At 38.1% G+C, this 25,348-nt stretch overlaps 1 protein-coding gene across 4 annotated transcripts in view; it reads left to right on the forward strand.

The window, feature by feature from the left end:
• Positions 1-25,348, forward strand: part of ZRANB3 (zinc finger RANBP2-type containing 3) — a 312,440-nt gene that overhangs the window by 253,241 nt on the left and 33,851 nt on the right. For all 4 annotated transcript variants that reach the window (XM_032856167.1, XM_032856166.1, XM_032856168.1 and 1 more), the window contains one exon: positions 616-768. In XM_032856167.1, the coding sequence (XP_032712058.1) occupies positions 616-768 (153 nt within the window). The remainder of the gene's footprint in view (positions 1-615; positions 769-25,348) is intronic.

Raw genomic sequence — 25,348 nt, forward strand, 5'->3', positions numbered from 1 at the left:
GTTCTTATTGTCTTCCATGGCCTTCATCTACTATTTTAGAGATCAGAAAAGGATGAGCTAGCAAGGAATAATAACAGTGTCAAACCCCAAGTCCTTTTTGTAAGCTAAGAATAAACCCTTACCAGGAAGGATTGAGTTCCTGGCTAATTTTGAGCAGAAGACAGCCTGTACCTGGTCCCCAGAAAGGGTAGCAGGGATGTCACTTGTTCTGTCCACTCAACTGTCTCTTCTCCTCCCCAGCCCAGAGAGGTATTCATAGAAAGGATTTGACTAATTATTAGAGGATGTTTTTCAAGCATGGAGTATATATGTATTCAAAATGGCCAATTATGTGGGTTCAGTTTCAAAGTTTATAAATATTAGAATGAAGTTTTTATGAGAGCAAATAGTATAACTTCTCTGGTTAGACATTTTCCTCATTAAGTATGGGAATCATCTACTTGGCAATTCGGTTGTAAATTTGAAAAATTTTATTACTGAAGTCCATGATAGGTTAAAACACTTAAGTTTCTTTGGTGAATTGCTTGTGGTTTAAATGCAAAATCAGGTCACTCCTTAGTAAGTATCAGCTGTGAGAGAACTTTTGTAAAATTCATATGCTTCTTCACTTTACAGACACAAGTTACAGGGAGCACATTGAATGGTAGGAAGGAGAAACTTCAGGTTGAGGAAGGTGATAAGGAAAAATGGGACTTCCTGCAGTTTGCTGAAGCTTGGACTCCAAATGAAAGCTTTGAAGAGCTCAGGAATGAAGTTTTGTTCACTCACGTAAGATTATATGACAAATTCCTTTCTTTTTTTAAGTTTTAATGTCCTAAAACTATAACTTTATCATATTTTTTATAGCAAATTTTGATTGTGCTGTTGAAAGGAGGTTCCACGTAAAGCTGGAAAACCTCCTAGAGCCACAAGATGACATTGAAAGGAGGCTGCACCAGTGGCTTGTATCTTCCAACAGTTAAGGCCAATGCTCACTGTTATCCTTAGAAAAGCAGGCTCAATAGAATCCAGCCTTCAGAAGAAAACGTAGGTGGCTATATGTACAATCAAGAGGACAGGGGAGAATGTATAAATTTGCCAAAAGTGGAACACAAGCAGGTCACAGACTCTGTAAAGACATTTGTATTACAATGTCCAAAGTGTATAAGAATTTATACAATGTAATTAATAAAATACAAACAAGGCAACAGAAAAATAGACCGAGAATGTGAGCATTAGAGGACACCCGAATAACCAATAAGCATGGGAGAAGCTTTGCCTCACCAAAATAAGGCGAACTATAAAGGCACATTTTCCCCTGACAATTACTAAATAATCTGTGGTGTGGTGTTTTGAGATTATGTGGCTATCCTGTGTCCAAAACCTTTCATCCAGTGGTGTTAGCATTCACTGTGATCTTTGTCTGGGTCATTTTGAAATAGTGGTTTTTCTATTTCTATCTTTGCTTCTATATTTATTTGTTGGCATTTTTCTGTAAAGATGAACTTTATTTTTCTTCATTTTAAAAATATATCACTAGAAAAAAAATATATCACTAGAACTTGGGATAATAGTTCTGTGTTATAATTCTTTACTTTTTTTCTTTGTTTTTCGTAATATCTGGCTTATGAAAGCACCTTTCTTTCTTTTCTTTTTTCTTTTTCCTTTTTTCCCTTTTCTTTTTTTTTTTAATTTTATTTCTTTTCAGCGTAACAGAATTCATTGTTTTTGCACCACACCCAGTGCTCCATGCAATACGTGCCCTCCTTAATACCCACCACCTGGCTCTCCCAACCTCCCACCCCACCCCCGCCCCTTCAAAACCATCAGGTTGTTTTTCAGAGTCCATAGTCTCTCAAGGTTCACTTCCCCTTCCAATTTCCCTCAACTCCCTTCTCCTCTCCATCTCCCTATGCCCTCCATGTTATTTGTTATGCTCCACAAATAAGTGAAACCATATGAAAATTGACTCTCTCTGCTTGACTTATTTCACTCAGCATAATCTCTTCCAGTCCCATTCATGTTGATACAAAAGTTGGGTATTCATCCTTTCTGATGGAGGCATAATACTCCATAGTGTATATGGACCACATCTTCCTTATCCATTCGTCCATTGAAGGGCATCTTGTTTCTTTCCACAGTTTGACGACCGTGGCCATTGCTGCTATAAACATTGGGGGTACAGATGGCCCTTCTTTTCACTACATCTGTATCTTTGGGGTAAATACCCAGTAGTGCAATTACAGAGTCATAGGGAAGCTCTATTTTTAATTTCTTAAGGAATCTCCACATTGTTCTCCAAAGTGGCTATACCAACTTGCATTCCCACCAACAGTGTAAGAGGGTTCCCCTTTCTCCACATCCTCTCCAACACATGTTGTTTCCTGTCTTGCTAATTTTGGCCATTCTAACTGGTGTAAGGTGGTATCTCAATGTGGTTGTTTTTTGTTTGTTTTTTTTCCAAATTGAAATATTTTTTTAAATTTTTTATAAACATATATTTTTATCCCCAGGGGTACAGGTCTGTGAATCGCCAGGTTTACACACTTCACAGCACTCACCATAGCACATACCCTCCCCAATGTCAATAACCCCACACCCCCTCTCCCAACACCGCTCCCCCCATCAACCCTCAGTTTGTTTTGTGAGATTAAGAGTCACTTATGGTTTGTCTCCCTCCCAATCCCATCTTGTTTCATTTATTCTTCTCCTACCCCCTTAACCCCCCATGTTGCATCTCCACTTCCTCATATCAGGGAGATCTTATGATAGTTGTCTTTCTCCGATTGACTTATTTCGCTAAGCATGATACCCTCTAGTTCCATCAACGTTGTCGCAAATGGCAAGATTTCATTTCTTTTGATGACTGCATAGTATTCCATTCTGTATATATACCACATCTTCTTTATCCATTCATCTGTTGATGGACATCTAGGTTCTTTCCATAGTTTGGCTATTGTAGACATTGCTGCTATAAACATTCAGGTGCATGTGCCCCTTCGGATCGCTACGTTTGTATCTTTAGGGTAAATACCTAGTAGTGTAGTTTCTGGGTCATAGGTTAGTTCTATTTTCAACATTTTGAGGAACCTCCATGCTGTTTTCCAGAGTGGTTGCACCAGCGTGCATTCCCACCAACAGTGTAGGAGGGTTCCCCTTTTTCCACATCCTCGCCAGCATCTGTCATTTCCTGACTTGTTAATTTTAGCCATTCTGACTGGTGTGAGGTGGTATCTCATTGTGGTTTTGATTTGTATTTCCCTGATGCCCAGTGATATGGAGCACTTTTTCATGTGTCTGTTGGCCATCTGGATGTCTTCTTTGCAGAAATGTCTGTTCATGTCTTCTGCCCATTTCTTGATTGGATTATTTGTTCTTTGGGTGTTGAGTTTGCTAAGTTCTTTATAGATTTTGGACACTAGCCCTTTATCTGATATGTCGTTTGCAAATATCTTCTCCCATTCTTTCAGTTGTCTTTTGGTTTTGTGAACTGTTTCCTTTGCTGTGCAAAAGCTTTTGATCTTGATAAAATCCCAATAGTTCATTTTTGCCCTTGCTTCCCTTGCCTTTGGCGATGTTCCTAGGAAGATGTTGCTGCGTCTGAGGTCGAAGAGGTTGCTGCCTGTGTTCTCCTCAAGGATGTTGATGGATTCCTTTCTCACATTGAGGTCCTTCATCCATTTTGAGTCTATTTTCGTGTGTGGTGTAAGGAAACGATCCAATTTCATTTTTCTGCAAGTGGCCGTCCAATTTTCCCAACACCATTTATTGAAGAGGCTGTCTTTTTTCCATTGAGCATTATTTCCTGCTTAGAGTTGAGGGTCTATTTCTGGGCTCTCTATTCTGTTCCATTGATCTATGTGTCTGTTTTTGTGCCAGTACCATGCTGTCTTGATGATGACAACTTTGTAATAAAGCTTGAAGTCCGGAATTGTGATGCCACCAACTTTGGCTTTCTTTTTCAATATTCCTATGGCTATTCGAGGTCTTTTCTGGTTCCATATAAATTTTAGGATTATTTGTTCCATTTCTTTGAAAAAAATGGATGGTATTTTTATAGGAATTGCATTAAATGTGTAGATTGCTTTAGGTAGCATAGACATTTTCACAATATTTATTCTTCCAATCCAGGAGCATGGAACATTTTTCCATTTCTTTGTGTCTTCCTCAATTTCTTTCATGAGTACTTTATAGTTTTCTGAGTATAGATTCTTAGCCTCTTTGGTTAGGTTTATTCCTAGGTATCTTATAGTTTTGGGTGCAATTGTAAATGGGATTGACTCCTTAATTTCTCTTTCTTCTGTCTTGTTGTTGGTGTAGAGAAATGCAACTGATTTCTGTGCATTGATTTTATATCCTGACACTTTACTGAATTCCTGTACAAGTTCTAGCAGTTTTGGAGTGGAGTCTTTTGGGTTTTCCACATATAGTATCATATCATCTGCTAAGAGTGAGAGTTTGACTTCTTCTTTGCTGATTTGGATGCCTTTAATTTCCTTTTGTTGTCTGATTGCTGAGGCTAGGACTTCTAGTACTATGTTGAATAGCAGTGGTGATAATAGACATCCCTGCCGTGGTCCTGACCTTAGCGGAAAAGCTTTCAGTTTTTCTCCATTGAGAATGATATTTGCGGTGGGTTTTTCATAGATGGCTTTGATAATATTGAGGTATGTGCCCTCTATCCCTACACTTTGAAGCGTTTTGATCAGGAAGGGATGCTGTACTTTGTCAAATGCTTTTTCAGCATCTATGGAGAGTATCTTATGGTTCTTGTTCTTTCTTTTATTAATGTGTTGTATCACATTGATTGATTTGCGGATGTTGAACCAACCTTGCAGCCCTGGAATAAATCCCACTTGGTCGTGGTGAATAATCCTTTTAATGTACTGTTGGATCCTATTGGCTAGTATTTTGGTGAGAATTTTTGCATCTGTGTTCATCAAGGATATTGGTCTGTAGTTCTCTTTTTTGATGGGATCCTTGTCTGGTTTTGGGATCAAGGTGATGCTGGCCTCATAAAATGAGTTTGGAAGTTTTCCTTCCATTTCTATTTTTTTGGAACAGTTTCAGGAGAATAGGAATTAGTTCTTCCTTAAATGTTTGGTAGAATTCCCCCGGGAAGCCGTCTGGCCCTGGGCTTTTGTTTGCTTGGAGATTTTTGATGACTGTTTCAATCTCCTTACTGGTTATGGGTCTGTTCAGGCTTTCTATTTCTTCCTGGTTCAGTTGTGGTAGTTTATATGTCTCTAGGAATGCATCCATTTCTTTCAGATTGTCAAATTTGTTGGCATAGAGTTGCTCATAATATGTTCTTATAATTGTCTGTATTTCTTTGGTGTTAGTTGTGATCTCTCCTCTCTCATTCATGATTTTATTTATTTGGGCCTTTCTCTTTTCTTTTTGATAAGTCTGGCCAGGGGTTTATCAATCTTATTAATTCTTTCAAAGAACCAGCTCCTAGTTTCGTTGATTTGTTCTTTTGTGGTTTTGGTTTCTATTTCATTGATTTCTGCTCTGATCTTTATGATTTCTCTTCTCCTGCTGCGTTTAGGGTTTCTTTCTTGTTCTTTCTCCAGCTCCTTTAGGTGTAGGGTTAGGTTGTGTACCTCAGACCTTTCTTGTTTCTTGAGAAAGGCTTGTACCGCTATATATTTTCCTCTCAGGACTGCCTTTGTTGTGTCCCACAGATTTTGAACCGTTGTGTTTTCATTATCATTTGTTCACATTAATTTTTTCAATTCTTCTTTAATTTCCTGGTTGACCCATTCATTCTTTAGAAGGATGCTATTTAGTCTCCATGTATTTGGGTTCTTTCCAAATTTCCTCTTGTGATTGAGTTCTAGCTTCAGAGCATTGTGGTCTGAAAATGTGCAGGGAATGATCCCAATCTTTTGATACCGGTTGAGACCTGATTTAGGACCGAGGATGTGATCTATTCTGGAGAATGTTCCATGGGCACTAGAGAAGAATGTGTATTCTGTTGCTTTGGAATGAAATGTTCTGAATATATCTGTGATGTCCATCTGGTCCAGTGTGTCATTTAAGGCCTTTATTTCCTTGTTGATCTTTTGCTTGGATGATCTGTCCATTTCAGTGAGGGGAGTGTTAACATCCCCTACTATTATTGTATTATTGTTGATTTGTTTCTTTGATTTTGTTATTAGTTGGTTTATATAGTTGGCTGCTCCCATGTTAGGGGCGTAGAGATTTAAAATTGTTAGATATTCTTGTTGGACAGATCTTTGAGTATGATATAGTGTCCTTCCTCATCTCTAATTATAGTCTTTGGTTTAAAATCTAATTGATCTGATATAAGGATTGCCACTCCTGCTTTCTTCTGATGGCCATTAGCATGGTAAATTGTTTTCCTCACTTTCAATCTGGAGGTGTCTTCGGGTCTAAAATGAGTTTCTTGTAGGCAACATATAGATGGGTTTTGTTTTTTTATCCATTCTGATACCCTGTGTCTTTTGATTGGGGCATTTAGTCCATTTACATTCAGGGTAACTATTGAGAGATATGAATTTAGTGCCATTGTATTGCCTGTAAGGTGACTGTTACTGTATATTGTCTCTGTTCCTTTCTGATCTACTACTTTTAGGGTCTCTCTTTGCTTAGAGGACCCCTTTCTATATTTCCTGTAGAGCTGGTTTGGTGTTTGCAAATTCTTTCAGTTTTTGTTTGTCCTGGAAGCTTTTAATCTCTCCTTCTACTTTCAATGATAGCCTAGCTGGATATAGTATTCTTGGCTGCATGTTTTTCTCGTTTAGTGCTCTGAATATATCATGCCAGCTTTTTCTGGCCTGCCAGGTGTCTGTGGATAAGTCTGCTGCCAATCTAATATTTTTACCATTGTATGTTACAGACTTCTTTTCCTGGGCTGCTTTCAGGATTTTCTCTTTGTCACTAAGACTTGTAAATTTTACTATTAGGTGACGGGGTGTGGACCTATTCTTATTGATTTTGAGGGGGGTTCTCTGAACCTCCTGGATTTTGATGCTTGTTCCCTTTGCCATATTGGGGAAATTCTCACCAATAATTCTCTCCAATATACCTTCTGCTCCCCTCTCTGTTTCCTCTTCTTCTGGAATCCCAATTATTCTAATGTTGTTTGGTCTTATGGTGTCACTTCTCTCTCGAATTCTGCCCTTGTGGTCCAGTAGCTGTTTGGCCCTCTTTTGCTCAGTTTCTTTATTCTCTGTCATTTGGTCTTCTATATCGTTAATTCTTCTGCCTCATTTATCCTAGCAGTCAGAACCTCCATTTTTTATTGCACCTCATTAATAGCTTTTTTTATTTCAACTTGGTTAGATTTTAGTTCTTTCATTTCTCCAGAAAGGGCTTTTATATCTCCCGAGAGGGTTTCTCTAATATCTTCCATGCCTTTTTCGAGCCCGGCTAGAACCTTGAGAATCATCATTCTGAATTCTAGATCTGACATATTACCAATGTCTGTATTGATTAGGTCTCTAGCCTTCGGTACTGCCTCTTGTTCTTTTTTTTGTGGTGAATTTTCCATCTTGTCATTTTGTCCAGATAAGAGTATATGAAGGAGCAAGTAAAATACTAAAAGGGTGGCAGGAAAATATGCTTTAACCAAATCAGAAGAGATCCCAAATTGTGAGGGGGGAGAAAGGGGTTAAAAAGAGGTTCAGAAAGAAAAAAAAGAAGAAGAAGAAGAAAACCAATAAAGAAAAAATATAAAAAAGAAAAAAAAAATATATATATATATTAGATAAACTAGTTTAAAAAGTTACAAAAAAGAAAAGGGTAAAAGTTAAAAAAGATTTAGCAGAAGAAGAGAGAAAAAAAATTTGAAAAAGAAAAAAAAATTAAATTAACTGCAAGGCTAAGGAATCATGGGGAGAAAGCCTTGAGTTCCGTGCTTTGCTTTCTCCTCCTCTGGAATTCCGCTGCTCTCCTTGGTATTGAAGCTGCACTCCTTGGTAGGTGAACTTGGTCCTGGCTGGATTTCTTGTAGATCTTCTGGGGGAGGGGCCTGTTTTAGGGATTCTCAAGTGTCTTTGCCCCAGGCAGAGTTGCACCGCCCTTACCAGGTGCCGGGCTGAGTAATCCGCTCGGGTTTGCTTTCAGGAGCTTTTGTTCCCCGAGCACTTTCTGTAGAGTTCCAGAGGACGGGAATGAAAATGGCAGCCTCCCAGTCTCCGGCCCGGAGGAGCCGAGAGTTTGGGGCCCCACTCCTCAGTGCGCCCTCAGAGAACAGCGTCCATTTACTCCCGTCTCCCTGGCCTCCGCCCGCACTCCGAGCTGACCGAGCCTGCGACCGGTTCAAGGTAACCCTGAGCTGTGAGCTCACTCCTCGGCTCCGTCTCTGTATCCGGCTTCCCCGTTCTAATACTTGTAAGCTCTGCGACACTCAGACACCCCCGATCCTTCTGTGACCCTGTGGGACCTGAGGGCACGCTGATCCCGCGTGGGCTTCTCCCCGGTTAAGCCTCTGGAGCGATGTCCCTTAGCGGAACAAACTTTTAAAAGTCCTGATTTTGTGCTCCATTGCTCTGCCACTTGCCGGGAGCCGGCCCCTCCCCCCGCCGTCTATCTTCCCGTCACTTTGAATTCACTTCTCCGCCAGTCCTACCTTTCAGAATGAAAGGGTCCATAGACAGAAGGATGAGACTGATATAAAGCGAAGGTCAAGCAAAGCTTTATTTCGCGCCAAGCATCGAAAATCAAACTTTCCGGCAAGGGCCGTCTCTTGCAAAGAGGTGACCCCTCCCAGTCTAACAGACTAACTTTTATAGAGTAAAGGCCATGTGGTTAAGCCTGGCCACACACAGGTGGCCAATTGAATTACATTCTACCCCATGATAGTCATCTAATTCAGCCTATGACCTTGGCTAGAATTGTTGCCTTTGTCTGGTGCCCAAAAGGTGGGGGCTCACACACCCTGATGGGTAATACGTGCGCTTTTACTTGATTGGACGTCTCCACCTGGCCGAACACGTCCTTGGCGGGTAGGAAGAGAATACGTGCACTTTCCCTTGATTGGACGTTTCCATCTGGCCGGACACGTCCTTGAATCTGGACTCCGTTATCAGGGGCTATTTGGCCGTATTTCACCAATTCTGTTTCTAAGCGCTTTCCTCTTGGGGGAAGGAGCAGGTTCAATCTAAGTTTACTGCATAAACAACAAAATGGCTCACTCTGGCTAAGTAGGCCCTTACAAGAAAGTGGTTGATTTTCTGTTTCTAGAATTGCTGTTCTTCTTCTCTTTGATCTCCCGTTGGATTTATAGGTATTTGCAATCTTTAGATAAGCTATCTAGCTGATCTCCTGCTACCTGAAGTAGTCTCAGCTGCTACTTCTCCTCCATCTTGACTCCTCCCTCAATGTGGTTTTGATTTGAATCTCCCTGATGGCTAATGACGATGAACATTTTTTCATGTGTCTGATAGCCATTTGTATGTCTTCATTGGAGAAGAGTCTGTTCATATCTTCTGCCCATTTTTGGATATGATTATCTGTTTTGTGTATGTTGAGTTTGAGAAGTTCTTTATAGATCCTGGATATCAACCTTTTGTCTCTACTGTCATTTTTATTTTCTTTTTATGCAAGTCCCTACATTGTTCTGAGTGCTTTCTAGCTTTTCAACAAACAATTTGAGATTGACCTTGTATTTTCTTTGCCCCAGTCCTGGAGCTGGACATTTCTTTAACGAGTCCTGATTCATTTAACTGGGGAATGATACTTAGCAATCAGGATTTTTTTTTTAATTCCTCTGGATATCATCACTTCTGAGCTATTTTCAGTGTATAGAGCGATTTATACACATATACACATTTTTGCATGGATAGGTTAATATGTATTTGTATGTATATGTGCATTTTTAGTTCATATGTTCACTCTAATACTCCAGTTCAAATCCAACACCACCAGGTTCTTTTTCACCTTCGCCATATATCTATGCAGACATAAGCATTTATGTTTCCTTTATCCAACAAGCAAGAACTCTTGTTCCTGACTTCATCATCGTATTTGCTCAGTGGCTCTGTCCTTCCATACATGCAAAACACTTTTAAAATAACTACACTAATAGCATACTTTACACCTACTAGATTGGCAACAATGAAAATACTTGACATGCCAAAAATGTCAGCAACATTTCATATGCCAACTCTCATATACTGCTAGGTAGGCGTATAAGTTGTCATAACTCCTTTGAAGAGCAATTAGACAATATCTGGTAAAGTTGGAAACGCCCTCCAACCAAACTATTCCATTTCTAGTAATATATTTTTACCCGTGGGTATAAGGATACATGGATGTTTATTGAATCCGTTTTTGGAATGACAAAGAGTGGAAACAACCAAAATATTCATCAGTAGGTGAATGACTACTTAAAATTGTCTTAAGAAGGGAGCCTAGGGGGCTCGGTTGGTTAAGCATCTGCCTTCAACCCAGGTCATGATTCTGGAGTCCTGGGATCAAGCCTCACAATCAGGCTCCCTGTTCAGTGAGGAGCCTGCTTCTCCCTCTCCCTCTCCCCTCTGCTCATGCTTGCGCTCTCACTCAAATAAATAAGTAAAATCTTAAAAACTAAAAAAAAATTTTTAAATATTCTTAAGATACCATTTAGAAGTTAACATGAATGAATTAGATTTATATATTTTAACACAACCAGATTTTGAAAGCATAATGTCATTTTTAAAATGCACAGTACACAAACATACACACACAAATAATATTAGGTATTTATATATGTATACTTAATCAAATATATAAACCTAGATTGGAAAATCACATATACTTGTAATATTGATTTTATTTGGAAGGAGGAGAATGGTTCTAGAGAAGAGTAAAAAATGTAATGGTAACTTCAACAGAAATATTTTATTTTAAAAAAGAATAGGAAGTAAACCTTACAATATTAGTATTTATAAATCTTGAATGGTGGTATGTCTCTGTATAATACCAAATACTATCAAAGTCCATATATAACCGAATAAGAAATTGTACATTAGAAAAGCTTAGTCATTCAGAATGTCTGGGTTTTTTCCTAATCCTTTTGGTGCAATATGGTGTGAAAGTTAGGGGGAGTTAAAAAAACTTTTTTTAATTTAAGTATAGTTGACACACAGTGTTACATGTGTACAAAATACAGTCTTAGGTATACAAAACAGTGATTTGAAAAGTTTATGTATTATGCTATGTTCTCCACAAGTGTAGCTACTAAATGTCCCCAGGCATTTCTATTATAGTATCATTGACTATTCTTTATGCTGTGCCTTTTATTCTTGTGACTTACTCATTCCGTATGGGGAGTTTAGTTTTAATTTTTTAAAGAATTGATTATATATTATAGAAATAAAAGTAAAGTCTGGAAAGTTTAGTTCCATAGGAAGAAACAATGTTTTTTATGTGAAATCTTACTAAATTTTTTTCTGTATCTTATTTAGAGCTAGTACTTTTTTTTTTTTTTTAAGGATACTAGAATGTTTTCTGTCAAATACTGCTTAAAAAAGAGAGAGGGATTAGTTCTAAGACTTTTTTCTTTTGTTTAAAAACAACTTTCCTTTTGGTAGTGTTTCTCTGTTTTGGTCTATTGAAAAAATCAATAGGTATTTAAAATCCTAGATATTTTAAAAATACATAACTAAAATTATAATTTGTAGCTGTTCTCTAAAATTTCCAAACTATTGAACTACGTTTAAGGGCTCATTTTTAAGATAGTATTAAGAATTTGAACTATATCTTCCCACAAATATACATGTTTATTGTTTTTAAGTGTATCTGAAGAAAAACATGTATCTATGTACTAAGTTTTTTTTTAAACCCACCCAGTTACCTTTCTTTCATGAGTCAAATGTTTTTCTTTCACACTTTAGTATTATCTTGCACAGATTTTTCAATGCATGTCATTTTTTTAACAGCAAATATTTTTTAAAATTTTTTTACTGTGGTAAAGTTGGTATATAACATTGTTTCAGGTATACAACATAATAGTTCAATTTTTGTATACACTACAAAATGATTTCCACAGTAAGTCTCATTACCCACAGTCACCATACAATTAACCTCCCTTACCCTTTTCAGCCATGCCCCAACTCCCTTCCCCTCTAATAACCACCAATGTGTTCTCTGTATCTACGAACTTGGTTTAGTTTAGTTTGATTTGGTTTTTTAGACTCCACACATAAGTGAAATTGTATGGTATTTGTCTTTCTCTGTCCAAATTATTTCACTTAGCATAATACCCTCAAGGTCCATTCATGTTGCAAATGGCAAGAGTTCCTTTTTTATAGCTGAATAGTAGTCAGTGAATATATATAGACAATACATTTTCCTTATACATTCATTCATCAGTGACTACTTGGGTTGCTTCCATATCTTGGCTATTGTAAATAATGTTGCAATGAATATAGGGGTGCATGTATCTTCTCAAATTAGTGTTTTTGTTTCTTTGGATAAATGCCCAGAAGTGGAATAGTTGAATCATATGGTAGTTCTATTTTTTGTGTTTTTAGTACTCAACATACTGTTTTCCATAGTGGCTCCACCAATTTACATTCCCAACAGCATACACATTGTTCCCTTTTTCCACATCCTCACCAACACTTACTTCTTCTTATCTTTTTGATAATAGCCATTTAACTGGTGTGAGATGATATCTCGTTGTGATTTTGATTTGTATTTCCCTGATAATTAGTGATACTGAACATCTTGTTATGTGCCTCTTGGCCATCTATATGTCTTCTTCTTTTTTTTTTTTTTTTTAAATTCATCTGTATGTCTTTGGAAAAATACCTCTAAATTTTCTGCCCATTTTTAAATTATATTCTTTGTTTTTCTGCTATTGATTGAGTTCTTTATATTTTTTTTCTATTAACCCTTATCAGATATATGATTTACAGATATATTCTCCTATTTAGTAGGTTGCCTTTTCATTTTTTTTTAAAGATTATATTTTTATTTATTTGACAAACACAGCTAGAGAGGGAGCACAAGCAGGGGGAGTGGGAGAGGGGGAAGCAGGCTCCTCACTGAGCAGGGACCCCAAGGCGGGGCTCGATCCCAGGACCCTGGGATCATGACCTGAGTGGAAGGCAGATGCTTAATGACTGAGCCACCCAGATGCCCCTGCCTTTTCATTTTGTTGATGGTTTCCTTCACTGTGTAAAAGCTTTTCAGTTTGATGTAGTCCCACTTACTTATTTTTGCTTTTGTTGCCTTTGCTTCACAGTCAGATCCAAAAATTTAAATCCATGACCAATGTCAAGGAGCTTACTGCTTATGTTTTCTTATACTTTTATGGTTTCAGGTCTTATATTCAAGTCTTAATCAATTTCGAGTTAATATTTATGTATAGTATAAGACAGTAATCTAGTTTCATTCTTTCATATGTGATTGTACAGTTTTCCTAATACCATTTATTGAAGATACTGTTCTCTCCCCACAGTATGGACTTAGCTTCTTTGTCATAAATTAGTTGACTGTAGATATGTGGGTTTTTATCTGTGCTCTCTATTCCATTGATCTATGTGTCTCTTTTTATGCCAATACCATGACTGCCTTGATTACTATAACTTTATACTATAGTTTGAAATTAGGGTGCCTATTACCTCCACCTTTGTTCTTCCATCTCAAGATTGCTTTAGTTATTTGAGGTCTTTTGTGGTTCCACACAAATTTTAGGATTATTTGTTCTGGTTCTGTGAAAAATGCCAGTGGGATTTGATATGGATGTATTAAACATCTAGACTGTATTTTTATGAGCACAGAATATATTCCAATTTATTTGTGTCTTCTTCAGTTTCTTTCGTTGGTATCTTATTAGTTTTCAGTGTACAGGCCTTTTCCTGTCTACGGATAAATTAATTCATAGATATTTTATTCTTTTGATGCAATTGTAAATGGGATTTCTTTTCTTATTTTCTCTTTCTGATAGTTCATTAGTAATGGACAGAAATGCAGTGTTTATGTATATTAATTTCATATTCTCCTACTTCACTGAATTCATTTATTAGTTCTAACCATTTTTTGATAGAATCTAGGGGTTTTGCATGTGTAAAATCATGTCATCTACAAATAGTGACAATTTTACTTCTTCCTTTGTGACTTAAATGACTTATTTCTTTTTTTTGTCTGATGGCTGCAGCTGGGAATTATAATTCTATGTTGACTAAAAGCGGTGAGAGTGGGCATTTTTGTCTTGTCCCCACTCTGAAAAGAAAGAACTTTTTCAACTTTTCCCCATTGAGTATGATGCTGGTTGTGGGTTTGTCATATATGTCCTTTATTATGTTGAGGTATTTTCCCTTTGTTGAGATATTTTATCATAAATGAATATTAGATTTTGTTAAGGTAGTATAATTATTAATTTGTGGATATTGAACCATTCCCGCATCCCTGGAATAATTCCCACTTGATCATCATGTATCTTCCTTTTTATGTACTATTGAATTCTTTTTGCTAGTATCTTAATGAGGATTTTTGCATCTATGTTCTTTGGGGATATTAGCCTGTTGTTTTCTTTTTCTGTGGTGTACTTGTCTGGTTTTAGTATCAGGGTAATGCTGGCCACTTAAAATGAATTTAGGAGCATTTTCTTCTCTTTAGTTTTTGGAAGAGTTTGACAAGTATGTTTTTAAATCTTCTTGAATGTTTGGTAGAATTCACCAGTGAAGCCATCTCTTCCTAGACTTTGTTTGTTGGGAATTTTGTAATTTCTGATTCAGTCACTGCATTATTAGTCATCTGTCTACTCACATTTTCTATTTCTTCATGGCTCACTCTTAGAAGATTGTATGTTTCTAGGAATTTATCTACTTCTTATAGGTTGTACAAATTGTTGGCCTATAATTATTCGTTATAGTCTCATATGATCATTTGTATTTCTCTGGTAACAGTTGTGGCTCCTCCTCTTTCATTTTTTATTTCATTTGAGCCCTTCTTTTCTTGAGTCTAGCTAGAGGTTTGTCCATTTTTTAAAAAAGATTTTATTTATTTATTTGAGAGAGAGAGAGAGCATGCAAGTGGCATGAGGGGCAGAGGGAGAAGCAGGCTCCCCAGTGACCAAGGAGTCCAATGCAAGACTCAATCCCTGGGATCATGAGCTGAGCTGAAGGCAGACGCTTCACTGACTGAGCCACCCAGGAACCCCAAGATTTATCAATTTTGTATACCTTTTCACTAAAACAACTCTTGGTTTCATTGATCTTTTCTGTTGTTTTTTTTTTTAAGTCTCTATTTCATTTATTTCACTCTGATCTTTATTATTTCCTTCCTTTTAATGTTATTTCCTTCCTTCCTTTGGGCTTTGTTTGTTCTTTTTCTAGTTCCCTTAGGTGTTCCTTTAGACTGAGATTTTTCTTGTTTCTTTTGGTAGTCCTGTATTGCTTGAATTTTCCTCTTAGCACCTCCTATCCTGCATTCTATAGATTTTGTTGTATTTATAGATATATTGTCATAAAGATGTGTCATATTTCTCTTTTCATTGTCTCATGGTACATTTTTATTTCCTCTTTGATTTCTTCATTGGCCCTTGGTTGTTGAGTAACATGTTGTTTGATATCCACCAATTTATGATTTTTCCAGTTTCCTGTTTGTATTATATTTCTGGCTTCATACCATTCTGATTGGAAAAGATGTTTGGTATGATTTCAGTCTTCTTAAATTCATTGAAATCTATTTTGTAGCCTAACGTGATCTGTCCCGGAAAATGCTTCATGTATACTTGAGAAGAATGTATTTTACTGCCTTTGGATGGAATGTTCTGTCTTTATCTTTAAAGATCATTTGATCTTGGGTGCCTGAGTGGCTCAGTCAGTTAAGCATCCAACTCTTGATTTCTGCACAGGTTATGATCTCATGGTTGCAGGATCAAGTGCCACGTGGCGCTCTGTGCTGGAGCCTGCTTGAGATTCTTTCTCTCCCTCTGCCCACTGCCCTCCTTGTGCTCTCTCCCATTCTCTCTGTGTCTCAAGAAAAAAATAAAAAAATAAGGACCATTTGATCTAGTGTGTCATTTAAGACCAATGTTCTCGTATTGCTCTCCTGTCCAGATAATCTATCCAGTTGTATAAGTATGGTATTAAAGTTTCCTAAGATTACCGTATTGCTGTCAATTTCTTCCTTTAGGTTTTGAATATTGGCTTTAGATATTATGGTCCTCCCTTGTTGGGCACATAAATATTCACAAATGTTATATCATCTTATAGGATTGACCTCTTTATTATTATGTAGTATCTTTCTTTTTCTTATATGACAGTCTTTGTTTTAAAGTCTATTTTGTCTGATATCAGTGTGGCTATACCAGCATTCTTTTAGTTTCCATATCTGTGGAATATATTTTTCTAATCCTTCACTTCCAGTCATTTGTGTCCTTAGATCTGCAGTGAAACTCTTATTGGCAACATATAGATGGGTCTTGTTTTTTCAACCATTCAGGTAGTCTGTCTTTTGACTGGAGGATATCGTCCATTTATTTATAGTAATTATTGTTAGGTATGCACTTATTGCCATTTTGCTAATTCTTTTCGGACTTTTATCAAAGTTCCTCTCTTTTCCTTTCTTCTTTTGCTCCCTTCTCTTGCAGTTTGATGACTTTCTTTAATGTTGTGTTTAGATTCCTTTCTCATTATCTTTTGTGTACCACTATAGGTTTTCATTTTGTTATTACCATGGGTTTACATATAATGGCCAATATATATGGCAATCTGTTTTAAGTTGATAGCAGCTTAAGTCTGAATGCATTCTAAAAAGTCTACATTTTGGGGCGCCTGGCTGGCTCAGTGGGTTAAGCCTCTGCCTTCGGCCCAGGTCATGGTCTCGGGGTCCTGGGATCGAGCCCCGCATCGGGCTCTCTGCTCAGCAGGGAGCCTGCTTCCCTTCCTCTCTCTCTCTGCCTGCCTCTCTGCCTACTTGTGATCTCTGTCTGTCAAATAAATAAATAAAATCTTTAAAAAAAAAAGTTTAAAAAAATAAAAAATAAAAAGTCTACATTTTTCGTGCACCCTCACCCCTATATGATGTTTATATCTTTCTTTGCTGTGTATCCCATAACTAATTGTCATAGTTAGAGTTGCTTTTACTGTTTTTGTCTTTTAACCTTCATACTAGCTTTATAAGGGGTTAACTTAATAAGGGATTACATATATTTGCCTCTCCAGTGATATTTTCACTTCATATGTTTTGTTGTTGTTGTTGTTATTGTTGTTACTAGTTAATGCCTTTTCAGCTTAAGGAAGTCCCTCTAACATTTCTTGTAAACCCGTTCAGTGGTGCTTAATGCCCTTAGCTTTTGCTTTTCTGAAAAACTCTTTATTTCTCCTTCAGTTCTGACTAATAACCTATTAGGTAGAGTATTCTTGGTTGGAAGTGTTGTCCTTTCTGGACTTTGAATATATTGTGCCACTCCTTTCTGGCCTGTAAATCTTCACCTGAAAAATCAGCTGATAGTCTGATGGGGGTTCCCTTGTATGTAATAAGTGTTCTCTTGATGTTTTTTTTGTTTAAGAGAGGGGGAGGGACAGATGGAGAGGGAGAGCAAGAAAAGCAGGTTCCACGTGGGGCTCAATCTCACAACCCTGAGACCGTGACTTGAGCTGAAATCAATAGTCAGACACTTAACCACCTGAGCCACCCAGGCCTCATGCTGCTTTTTGAGATTTTCTCTTCATCATTGACTTTTGACATTTTAATTATAATGTGTCTTGGTGTGTATTTCTTTGAATTCATCTTACTTGGAATTCTCTGTGCTCCTGGAAATGGATGTCTATTTCCTCTCTCATGTTATGGACGTTTCTGGCTATAATTTCTTCAGAAAAGTTTTCTGCCGCTTTTTCTCTCTTCTTTTTGTAGGACTCCTATAATGCACACATTCCCCTGGTGTTGTACCATGAGTCCCTTAGGCTATCTTCACTTTTTAAAATTTCTTTTTCATTATTACTCCTTCCTTTGAGTGAGCTCCACTTCCCTGGTTTAGGTCACGCTTCTGTTCTTCTGCATCATCTAGTCTGCTGTTGAACCCCTTTCATGCATTTTCAGTTCAGTTCTTTTTTTTTTTTTTTCAGTTATTATATTCATCTTTCTGTGACTTCTGTTTGATACTTTCTTCTGTTTCCTATATCTTTGTTGAAATTCCCTCTCTGCTCATCCATTCTTCTCCCAAGTTTGGTAAACATCTTTATGACCATTATTTTGAACTTCTTATCAAGTAAATTACTTATATCCATTTCATTAAGATTTTTTTCTTAGGTTTTATCTTGTTCTTTCATTTGGCACATCTTCCTCTCAGTCTTGAAGGACTTTCCTTGTGTAGGTGATGAACCTTATTGTTCAGTCTTGCCGTAGTGCTTTGCCATTGTCTAAGCAGCCTGAATTATTCTTGATGAGTCCCACTTTGGATGGTGTGCCAAGCCCTGTAAGCATTTGAAAGGGAGAGACCTCAGTCAGCAGCTCATTTCAAGCTGAGCAGAAACCAGACCCTGACAGCTGATTTTTTAAAGTTTGCAAATATATTCGGTCCTATGGGATGGTACTCATAACCTCTGGGGGTGTGCCTTGGTGGCATTTGCACACTGGGGTTACCAGCAAGTAGTAGTGAGGCCAGGGAAGAGTAGAGCTGGTGTCTCACAGCCTACATTCCCAGAGAATTCCTCTGTTGTCTCTAGTTGTGTGGTAAATCTGTAGTCTGTCCCTCAGGCTGACCCTCTAGGGCATGTAACAAAGCCTTTTTCATAGGAAGACTGGGCTTGGCTTCAGTGTGCTTTTTGAGCTGTGCCCTGGTGTTAATAATCTGCCAAGAACTGTCTCTCTGATTGTTTTAGTCTCTTGGGGCCCAGGAACGCAGGCCACCCTGGCCACCAAAGCCAGCTGTCATAGGGGTTTCCCCTATGTTGATTACACCTGCCTGCCAGCTTCAGCAGAGCTGTGGGAATCTTGTCAACCATAGCGGGGGCAACAGGAGAGCACATTGGCTGGACTAGCCCCCTGGTTACAGTAGCAGAGCAGGAATGTTCAGGGCCAGGGCAAGCCCACTGGCTTCAGGAAACTGTAGGGGACCCCAGGGCCAGGGCAGGGCAAGCTCACTGGTGCTAACAAGGGTCGGGGAGTACCAAAGAGGTGCCTGCCAGCATGACAAGGTGGAGAGAGCACTCAAAAATGACACTCACCAGTACCTCCTTCCCCAGCAGATGCTTGTCTCTAGCAGATGCTTAAAGAATAGCTAATGAATCTCCTTTGCATAATCTTGGCACACTGTTCAAACTTCTGCTTTTTCCCTGGGTCCCGAGATGAGTGAATCTGGAGACCTTTAATCACCTATTGCCTTTTGGGTCTCCTGGATGTAAGCCCGTTGATTTTTAGAGCAAAACTTTTTGAGGTTTATCTTTACAGTGTAAATCCCAAGGGTTGGGGTGTCTGATATGGGACACAAGCCTTGCTCCCCTGGGAGAAGCGCTAACCTGCTGATATCCCTCCCTCTGGCCAAGGTAGGGTTTTTGGCAAAACCATGTCTCTGCCTCTCCTACCCGTCTCAATGTAGCCTTCATATCCTTTGTTGTAGATAAGCTCTTAGTTTTCTAGTCTTTTTAAGAGGAAATAAATCTATACGTAGCTACATATTTGTATACTTGGGAAGAGGTAAGTTCAGGATCTTTCTACTCTACCATCTTGAACCACTCTGGCCTCACTACATGTCTCTATGCATACATGGTTTTCTGCAAATTGGAGTTCTGTAATGTAGAGACCATTTGTTTTGATTCGGTTTTGCTTTGTTTATATTTGGTTGGATCCCGGCCAGGATGTGAAATGTGTTTTAAATGAGTTTAGGTGTGCATGCTACTTACCACTTTGTCTTTATACCCTCCAGCTTCATGCATTTTAAGAAATACTCCATTTGTTGAAAGGTCCCAAGATATTTAGTCTGATGAACATATTTTTCTTATGAATTTTGCCAAAATTTTAGCATTTCCAATGGGACTATTTCTATTTATACTAATTTCTTTCTGATCCTTTTTTAAAGCTTCTTTTTAAAAATAAAATTTCTTACATTTAACATTTTTTTGAATATTTCCAATTTTCTCAATTAATCTTTGCCAAATTTGCCCATTGTCATCAAAAGCTTATTTATCTGAAAAGTTTATAGCAGTTCTAATTGGATGGTTTTTAATAGTTTGTGAATATTTCTGGAGTGTTAGCATTTTTAGAGATGTTCATTTTCTACCTGTCCCAGTGCCCTGTGACTGTGTTGGAGGTTTGAGCTGCATATGGAAGAGGGACCTTCCATTGCAGGGAGAAACAAAGTTGTATGTTAGCACGTGACTCAGCCTGGCCCATCAGCCCTGGTGAATGGGAGACTGAGAGACTCAAAGAGAAGGAGACCAAGGAGCAGAGAATGAGTTTGAAGGGCAAAGAAAGGATAAACTCAGGGCCGGGAGAGAGTCAGGAGGCCCCAACTCCCAAGCTCCCCAATCTTCTTAACCTGGCAAATCTATCATGTTCAAAATGCTGTGAACTTTATAAATGAGTTTTAGAAAACCAATAAATTTGGTCAGTTTGGCAAGTTGGTCTTCAGGGAATTGGGCTTCAGGTCACTTGTCTTTTAGCATATGGACTTTTGGAAAATTGATTTTCTGTGAATTGAACTAGAGCCTAATATTAATATGATTATGTGTTTGGGGGACAAAAAGCCCTGTGATTGCGAAGAAGAGGAGGGGAAGAATGAGAGCAATGTTCCTGGACAAAGTCTTTACCTAGTTTTGGTATCTCTTTCCATCTCTCTCACTTGATATTCATTGCCTTTCAGAATGGCATTATCCGTATCTCCTTCCTCTCTTAATCAGAATTCTCTTTCTGTCATATAATTCAGCTAACTATTGGGATTTAAAAATTTAATTTAAAAAAAAATGGTAGCAGGGCTGGTACTGTACCAGTATATATGGGTGTAAGTGTCCTGGTTGTTGCAATATTCAGGATTTTGGTAATGTTCGGTAAATAGCCACTTCTTCCGTCACTTCATTGTACTCCCTCACCTCAACAGGGACTTCTGTGTGTCCATGCGTGTGATCTGGCATAGCATGGGGGCCTCTGGACTCTGCCTCAGTGCAATACTGGTTAATGCTCCTGCTTTAACTGTTGGGAAATAGTTGACTAATAACCTACGTGGAATTAATCCCCACAACTGAATGAGTAACAATTCTTTACCCATCCTAAATACATTTACATTTTTTAAAGAAATTATTAATCAAAATGTAACTCAAATTGAAGTCCAACTCAGTGAAAACATCCCACCACCATGAGGAAAGACGGCTCTGTACAGCCCAGTTAACTGTTCCTTAAGTAACCAGTACTGTCCGAGAGTCTGTCACCAGCGTCACTGCCTCAAATGCAGTCCTGTTTCTCAGGCTTCTTCCTTTTTTCCCTATCTCTCGTATACATGACATCTAAGTACTGTTTTGGTTTTGAGGTGTTTTGATTTTCCTACAGTGGCTTATGTTGAGTGATAAGATTGGTCATTTATAGGTGAAAGGAGAGAAAGATATGGAGTTTATTATTCTGTATTGTCATTTCCAAGTGATTAAAGGCTGTTTCTGAATAAAATACACTGAATAGAGTAGTCTAATAGGAAGCCTTCCCACTCTCTCTGATATTCATTTATATTCCATCATCTGAGGGATATCCCTTTCTTGAGCAATAGCTGTGGGAATTGGGCCCTTCCCTTAACCTCTACGGAGCCCTTTCTCTCTTTCGGCCTTTAATAGATAAACAGTAATATCATTACCCAGCCATTTGAGTCCCTAGGTCACTGGATGACATCTGAGGTCCCTTTCATCTATTTTTATACACTATAAAGTATCCAAGGAGAAAATTAGTGCATCAGTGATTCATAATGATCAGTGAGCAAAAGAAGGAACTCTAATTTAGTATGGTAACAAGTCCAACTCCTGCCTAGGGCAGTTCTCTCTGCTTGGTTTCTCTTCTTCAAGTCTCAGTAAGCCAGAGCTGCTTCCATTTTGTTACTTCAAACAGTAGTTCTCTTTCCATTTTGGAACAGATCTCCAGATCCCAATTCAGTCTCTGATTTTGAGATCTGTGTTTTACCTTACCAGTTGTTTTCATTTTGTGGGCTCATAGTTCAATATCGCACAATTTTACTCTCCTCATTAGACTCTAACTGGTTGCCTACCTTTCTTACCCTGTCTTAGTACTTGCATCTTTGACCTGGCTCATACCACTGCTTTTCTCTGGCATAATCATCCCATCCTCAAGTCTCCTGGTCTGCTGTCCTTAAAGCCTCAAACATCCTTTACCCAAAGCAGATTTGTATTTTTTTTTTAAATTTGTATTTTAAACACTCACACTTGCATTAAAAATGTGTAGGATGGTTGCTGGTCTGCTGCAAAAAATATTGTGTATAGTTGGGAAGGAAAGCTCTTTAGTACAACTATGAAATTTAAAAATATGCCTTCAAAATTTAAAAACAAACCTTGCATTTTTTATTAAATACCAACATTGTATGAAATGTTTGTCTTGTGGGCTAAGGAGGGCAATAAGAAATTATCTCATGCAAAATGAAAAATAACCTTGTTTTCCACATAGTGTCTAGTTGGTAAAAATGGTAATAACAAAACAAAGTTGACCATAGGAGCTGTGGCATTCATAAAGTCTAAATTTTTCTTACCCAAAATCTTTTGTTTTTGAATATGTGAATATACAGCTTTCTTGACGCTAACACATCTCAAATTAGAATATTTATATATCTATATTTTAGAATTCAAACCACTCTGTAAACATTATAAGAGGGTAACCTCATTGTTATGGACAGAGGCATATAAATTTCTCTGTCATGGCTTTTATCACATAGTGCTATTATTAAGCATTTGTCTTTATTCGTCTTCATCACGTCACTTCACTCAGTAATAATAATTCACTCCGTAGTAATAATTAACATGTATGGAGTGGCTATTCCATGCAGCCACTGTGCTAAACCCTTAAAACACATAATTTTACTTAACCTTCATAGCTACCAAGAGGCAGATACTATAACCATGCCCCCCAAAAGCTCAGAAAAGTTAAATGTTCTGCCCAAGTTCATGCAGCCAATAAGTGTCAGAGCTGGGGTTAAACTCAGGCCTTTTTTTCCCCCCCCAGGCTGCCTTCATGACCTTGCCAGACTAAACCAGATGCATGAGAGTTAGCACAATGAGGAACCTTAGTTATTTGTGGAATGAATAGAACATTGAAACACTTCAATTTGATTTAGTTAGTGTTTATGTGATGTGTATTATGTAGAGGGCATTTAAAGATCATTCATTGGGGTTCCTGGGTGGCTCAGTGGGTTAAGCCTCTGCCTTTGACTCAGGTCATGATCTCCGAGTCCTGGGATCAATCCCCGCATCAGGCTCTCTGCTCAGCAGGGAGCCTGCTTCCCCCACCTTCCCGCGCCTGCTGCTCTGCCTACTTGTGATCTTTTTGTCAAATAAATAAAATCTTAAAAAAGAAAAATAAAGATTATTTATTATATAAGCATTTATTAAGGTTATATCAAAACCACAGTTAGATTCCACCTCACACCTACTAGGATGTCTAAAAGTAAAAAGATGGACAACATGTATTGGCAAAGATACAGCAAAATTGAAACACTCATACATTGCTGGTAGGCATATAAAATGGTACAGCCATTTTGAAAAACAGTCTGGCGGTTCCTTACAATGTTAAACATAGAATTACCATATGATCCTGCAGATTCAGTTTCAAGGGAATTCAAAATATATGTCCACATAAAACTTGAATGTCATGAATGAATGTGCATGAATGTCACAGTCCAAACATCCATCAGTTGATGAATGGATAAACCAGATGTGGTATATTCACATGACAAAATATTATCTAGCCATAAAAAGGATGAAGTTCTGATACATGCTACAACATAGAGGAATCCTGAAATCCTTATGCTAAGTTAAAGAAGCCAGACACAAAAGGCCACATATTGTCTGGTTCCATTTATAAGAATTAGCTAAAATGGGCAAATCCATAAAGAAATAAAGTACAATTGTGGCTGTAAGAGGCTGGGAGGAGGGAGAGATAGGGAGTGACTGCTTAATTGGTATGGGATTTCTTTTCAAGGGTGATGAAAATGTTTTATAATTAAATAGTTGTGATGGTTGCATAATTCTGAATACACTAGAAGTCACTGAATCAGATACTTTAAAAGAGTGAATTTTATGGTACATAAACAGATTATATCTCAATAAAGCAACTAATTTTAAAAGACTATGTGCTAGTTGCAAAGATATAGAAAACGGCTAACTTTCCTTTGGAGCTTACTCTTTAATTGGGAGAGATGACTATAATTAAATCATTTTAATGAAATATAATACATGTCAAAATAGAGATATGTAAACCAGGCTGTGGGATCACAGAACAGAATAAATAAACTACATAGGCTTATGAGAAAGTTTCCCTTTGGAAACACCCGAGCTGGATTATGAAGGATGAGTTCAGAAGGAGTGGGTCCTAGTTCAGCCAGCCCTCAGGAACACTAAAAGCATTTCTCAAAGCACAGTGATAATATCAGTTATCACTTGTTCTGAAAATGGGAATTTCACGTGAATGTATGAGCATAGGGCACATAAGACGCAGTTCAAACGGGAAGAACCCCAAAACTTTGGCCCCAATCAGATGGAGAGGAGGCCACACGTGTAATGCCAAGAAGTTGGATTTATCCTGAAAATAATGTAGTATCATCAGAGGCTTTTAAGCAGATGAATGACATGATCAGATTTCTGTTTTCAAAAGATGATCCTAGTAGCAGTGTGGGAAATGAATCGGAGGGAGAAGGGACAGAGGTCCTTGGAGGTAGTGGTATTTGGGGAAGGGATTATGTCTGCCATCCCTCCCATCTCATTTTAAACTACGGTAAAGAGATACTCTGTCTCCACTCTGTCTCAGGGCTTTCTCCCCTTATCCCTGAGGATATGATTTTTCAGAGCCTGAGCACTTGGCTGGGCCACAGCTGAAGGCTAATGTGTTACTGAGCTCCCCAGAGGCATACCTGTCCTGCACTTGTGTCTCCCTGGCAGGCCCTACAGTCAGCATTTGGTCTGAGAAGTAGGAAGTCCTATTATGGCCTTGGGTTTTAGCTGGTTTTTGTAATACACCTTTTACCAAAATTTTACTTTTAATATTTGACATGTACAGGTCTATTAGTAAAGTCAGTTTGTTTTTATTCTTAGGGCTATTACTATATAGAAAGCTGCTTTGTCAAGGGATTCCCAGATGGAATTTGGGGCACTTAACGCCACCCTGAGCTCCTGACCGTGGTAGTGGTAATAGAAACAGAAAAATTCCAAACATTGCGGAGGTAGTATCAACATAGTAGGGCCTGGGAGGAATTCTGTCTAATAGT

This window comes from Lontra canadensis, unplaced genomic scaffold, assembly GCF_010015895.1.
Source record: "Lontra canadensis isolate GAN:19392208 unplaced genomic scaffold, GSC_riverotter_1.0 scaffold11, whole genome shotgun sequence".
Taxonomy (NCBI): Eukaryota; Metazoa; Chordata; class Mammalia; order Carnivora; family Mustelidae; genus Lontra; species Lontra canadensis.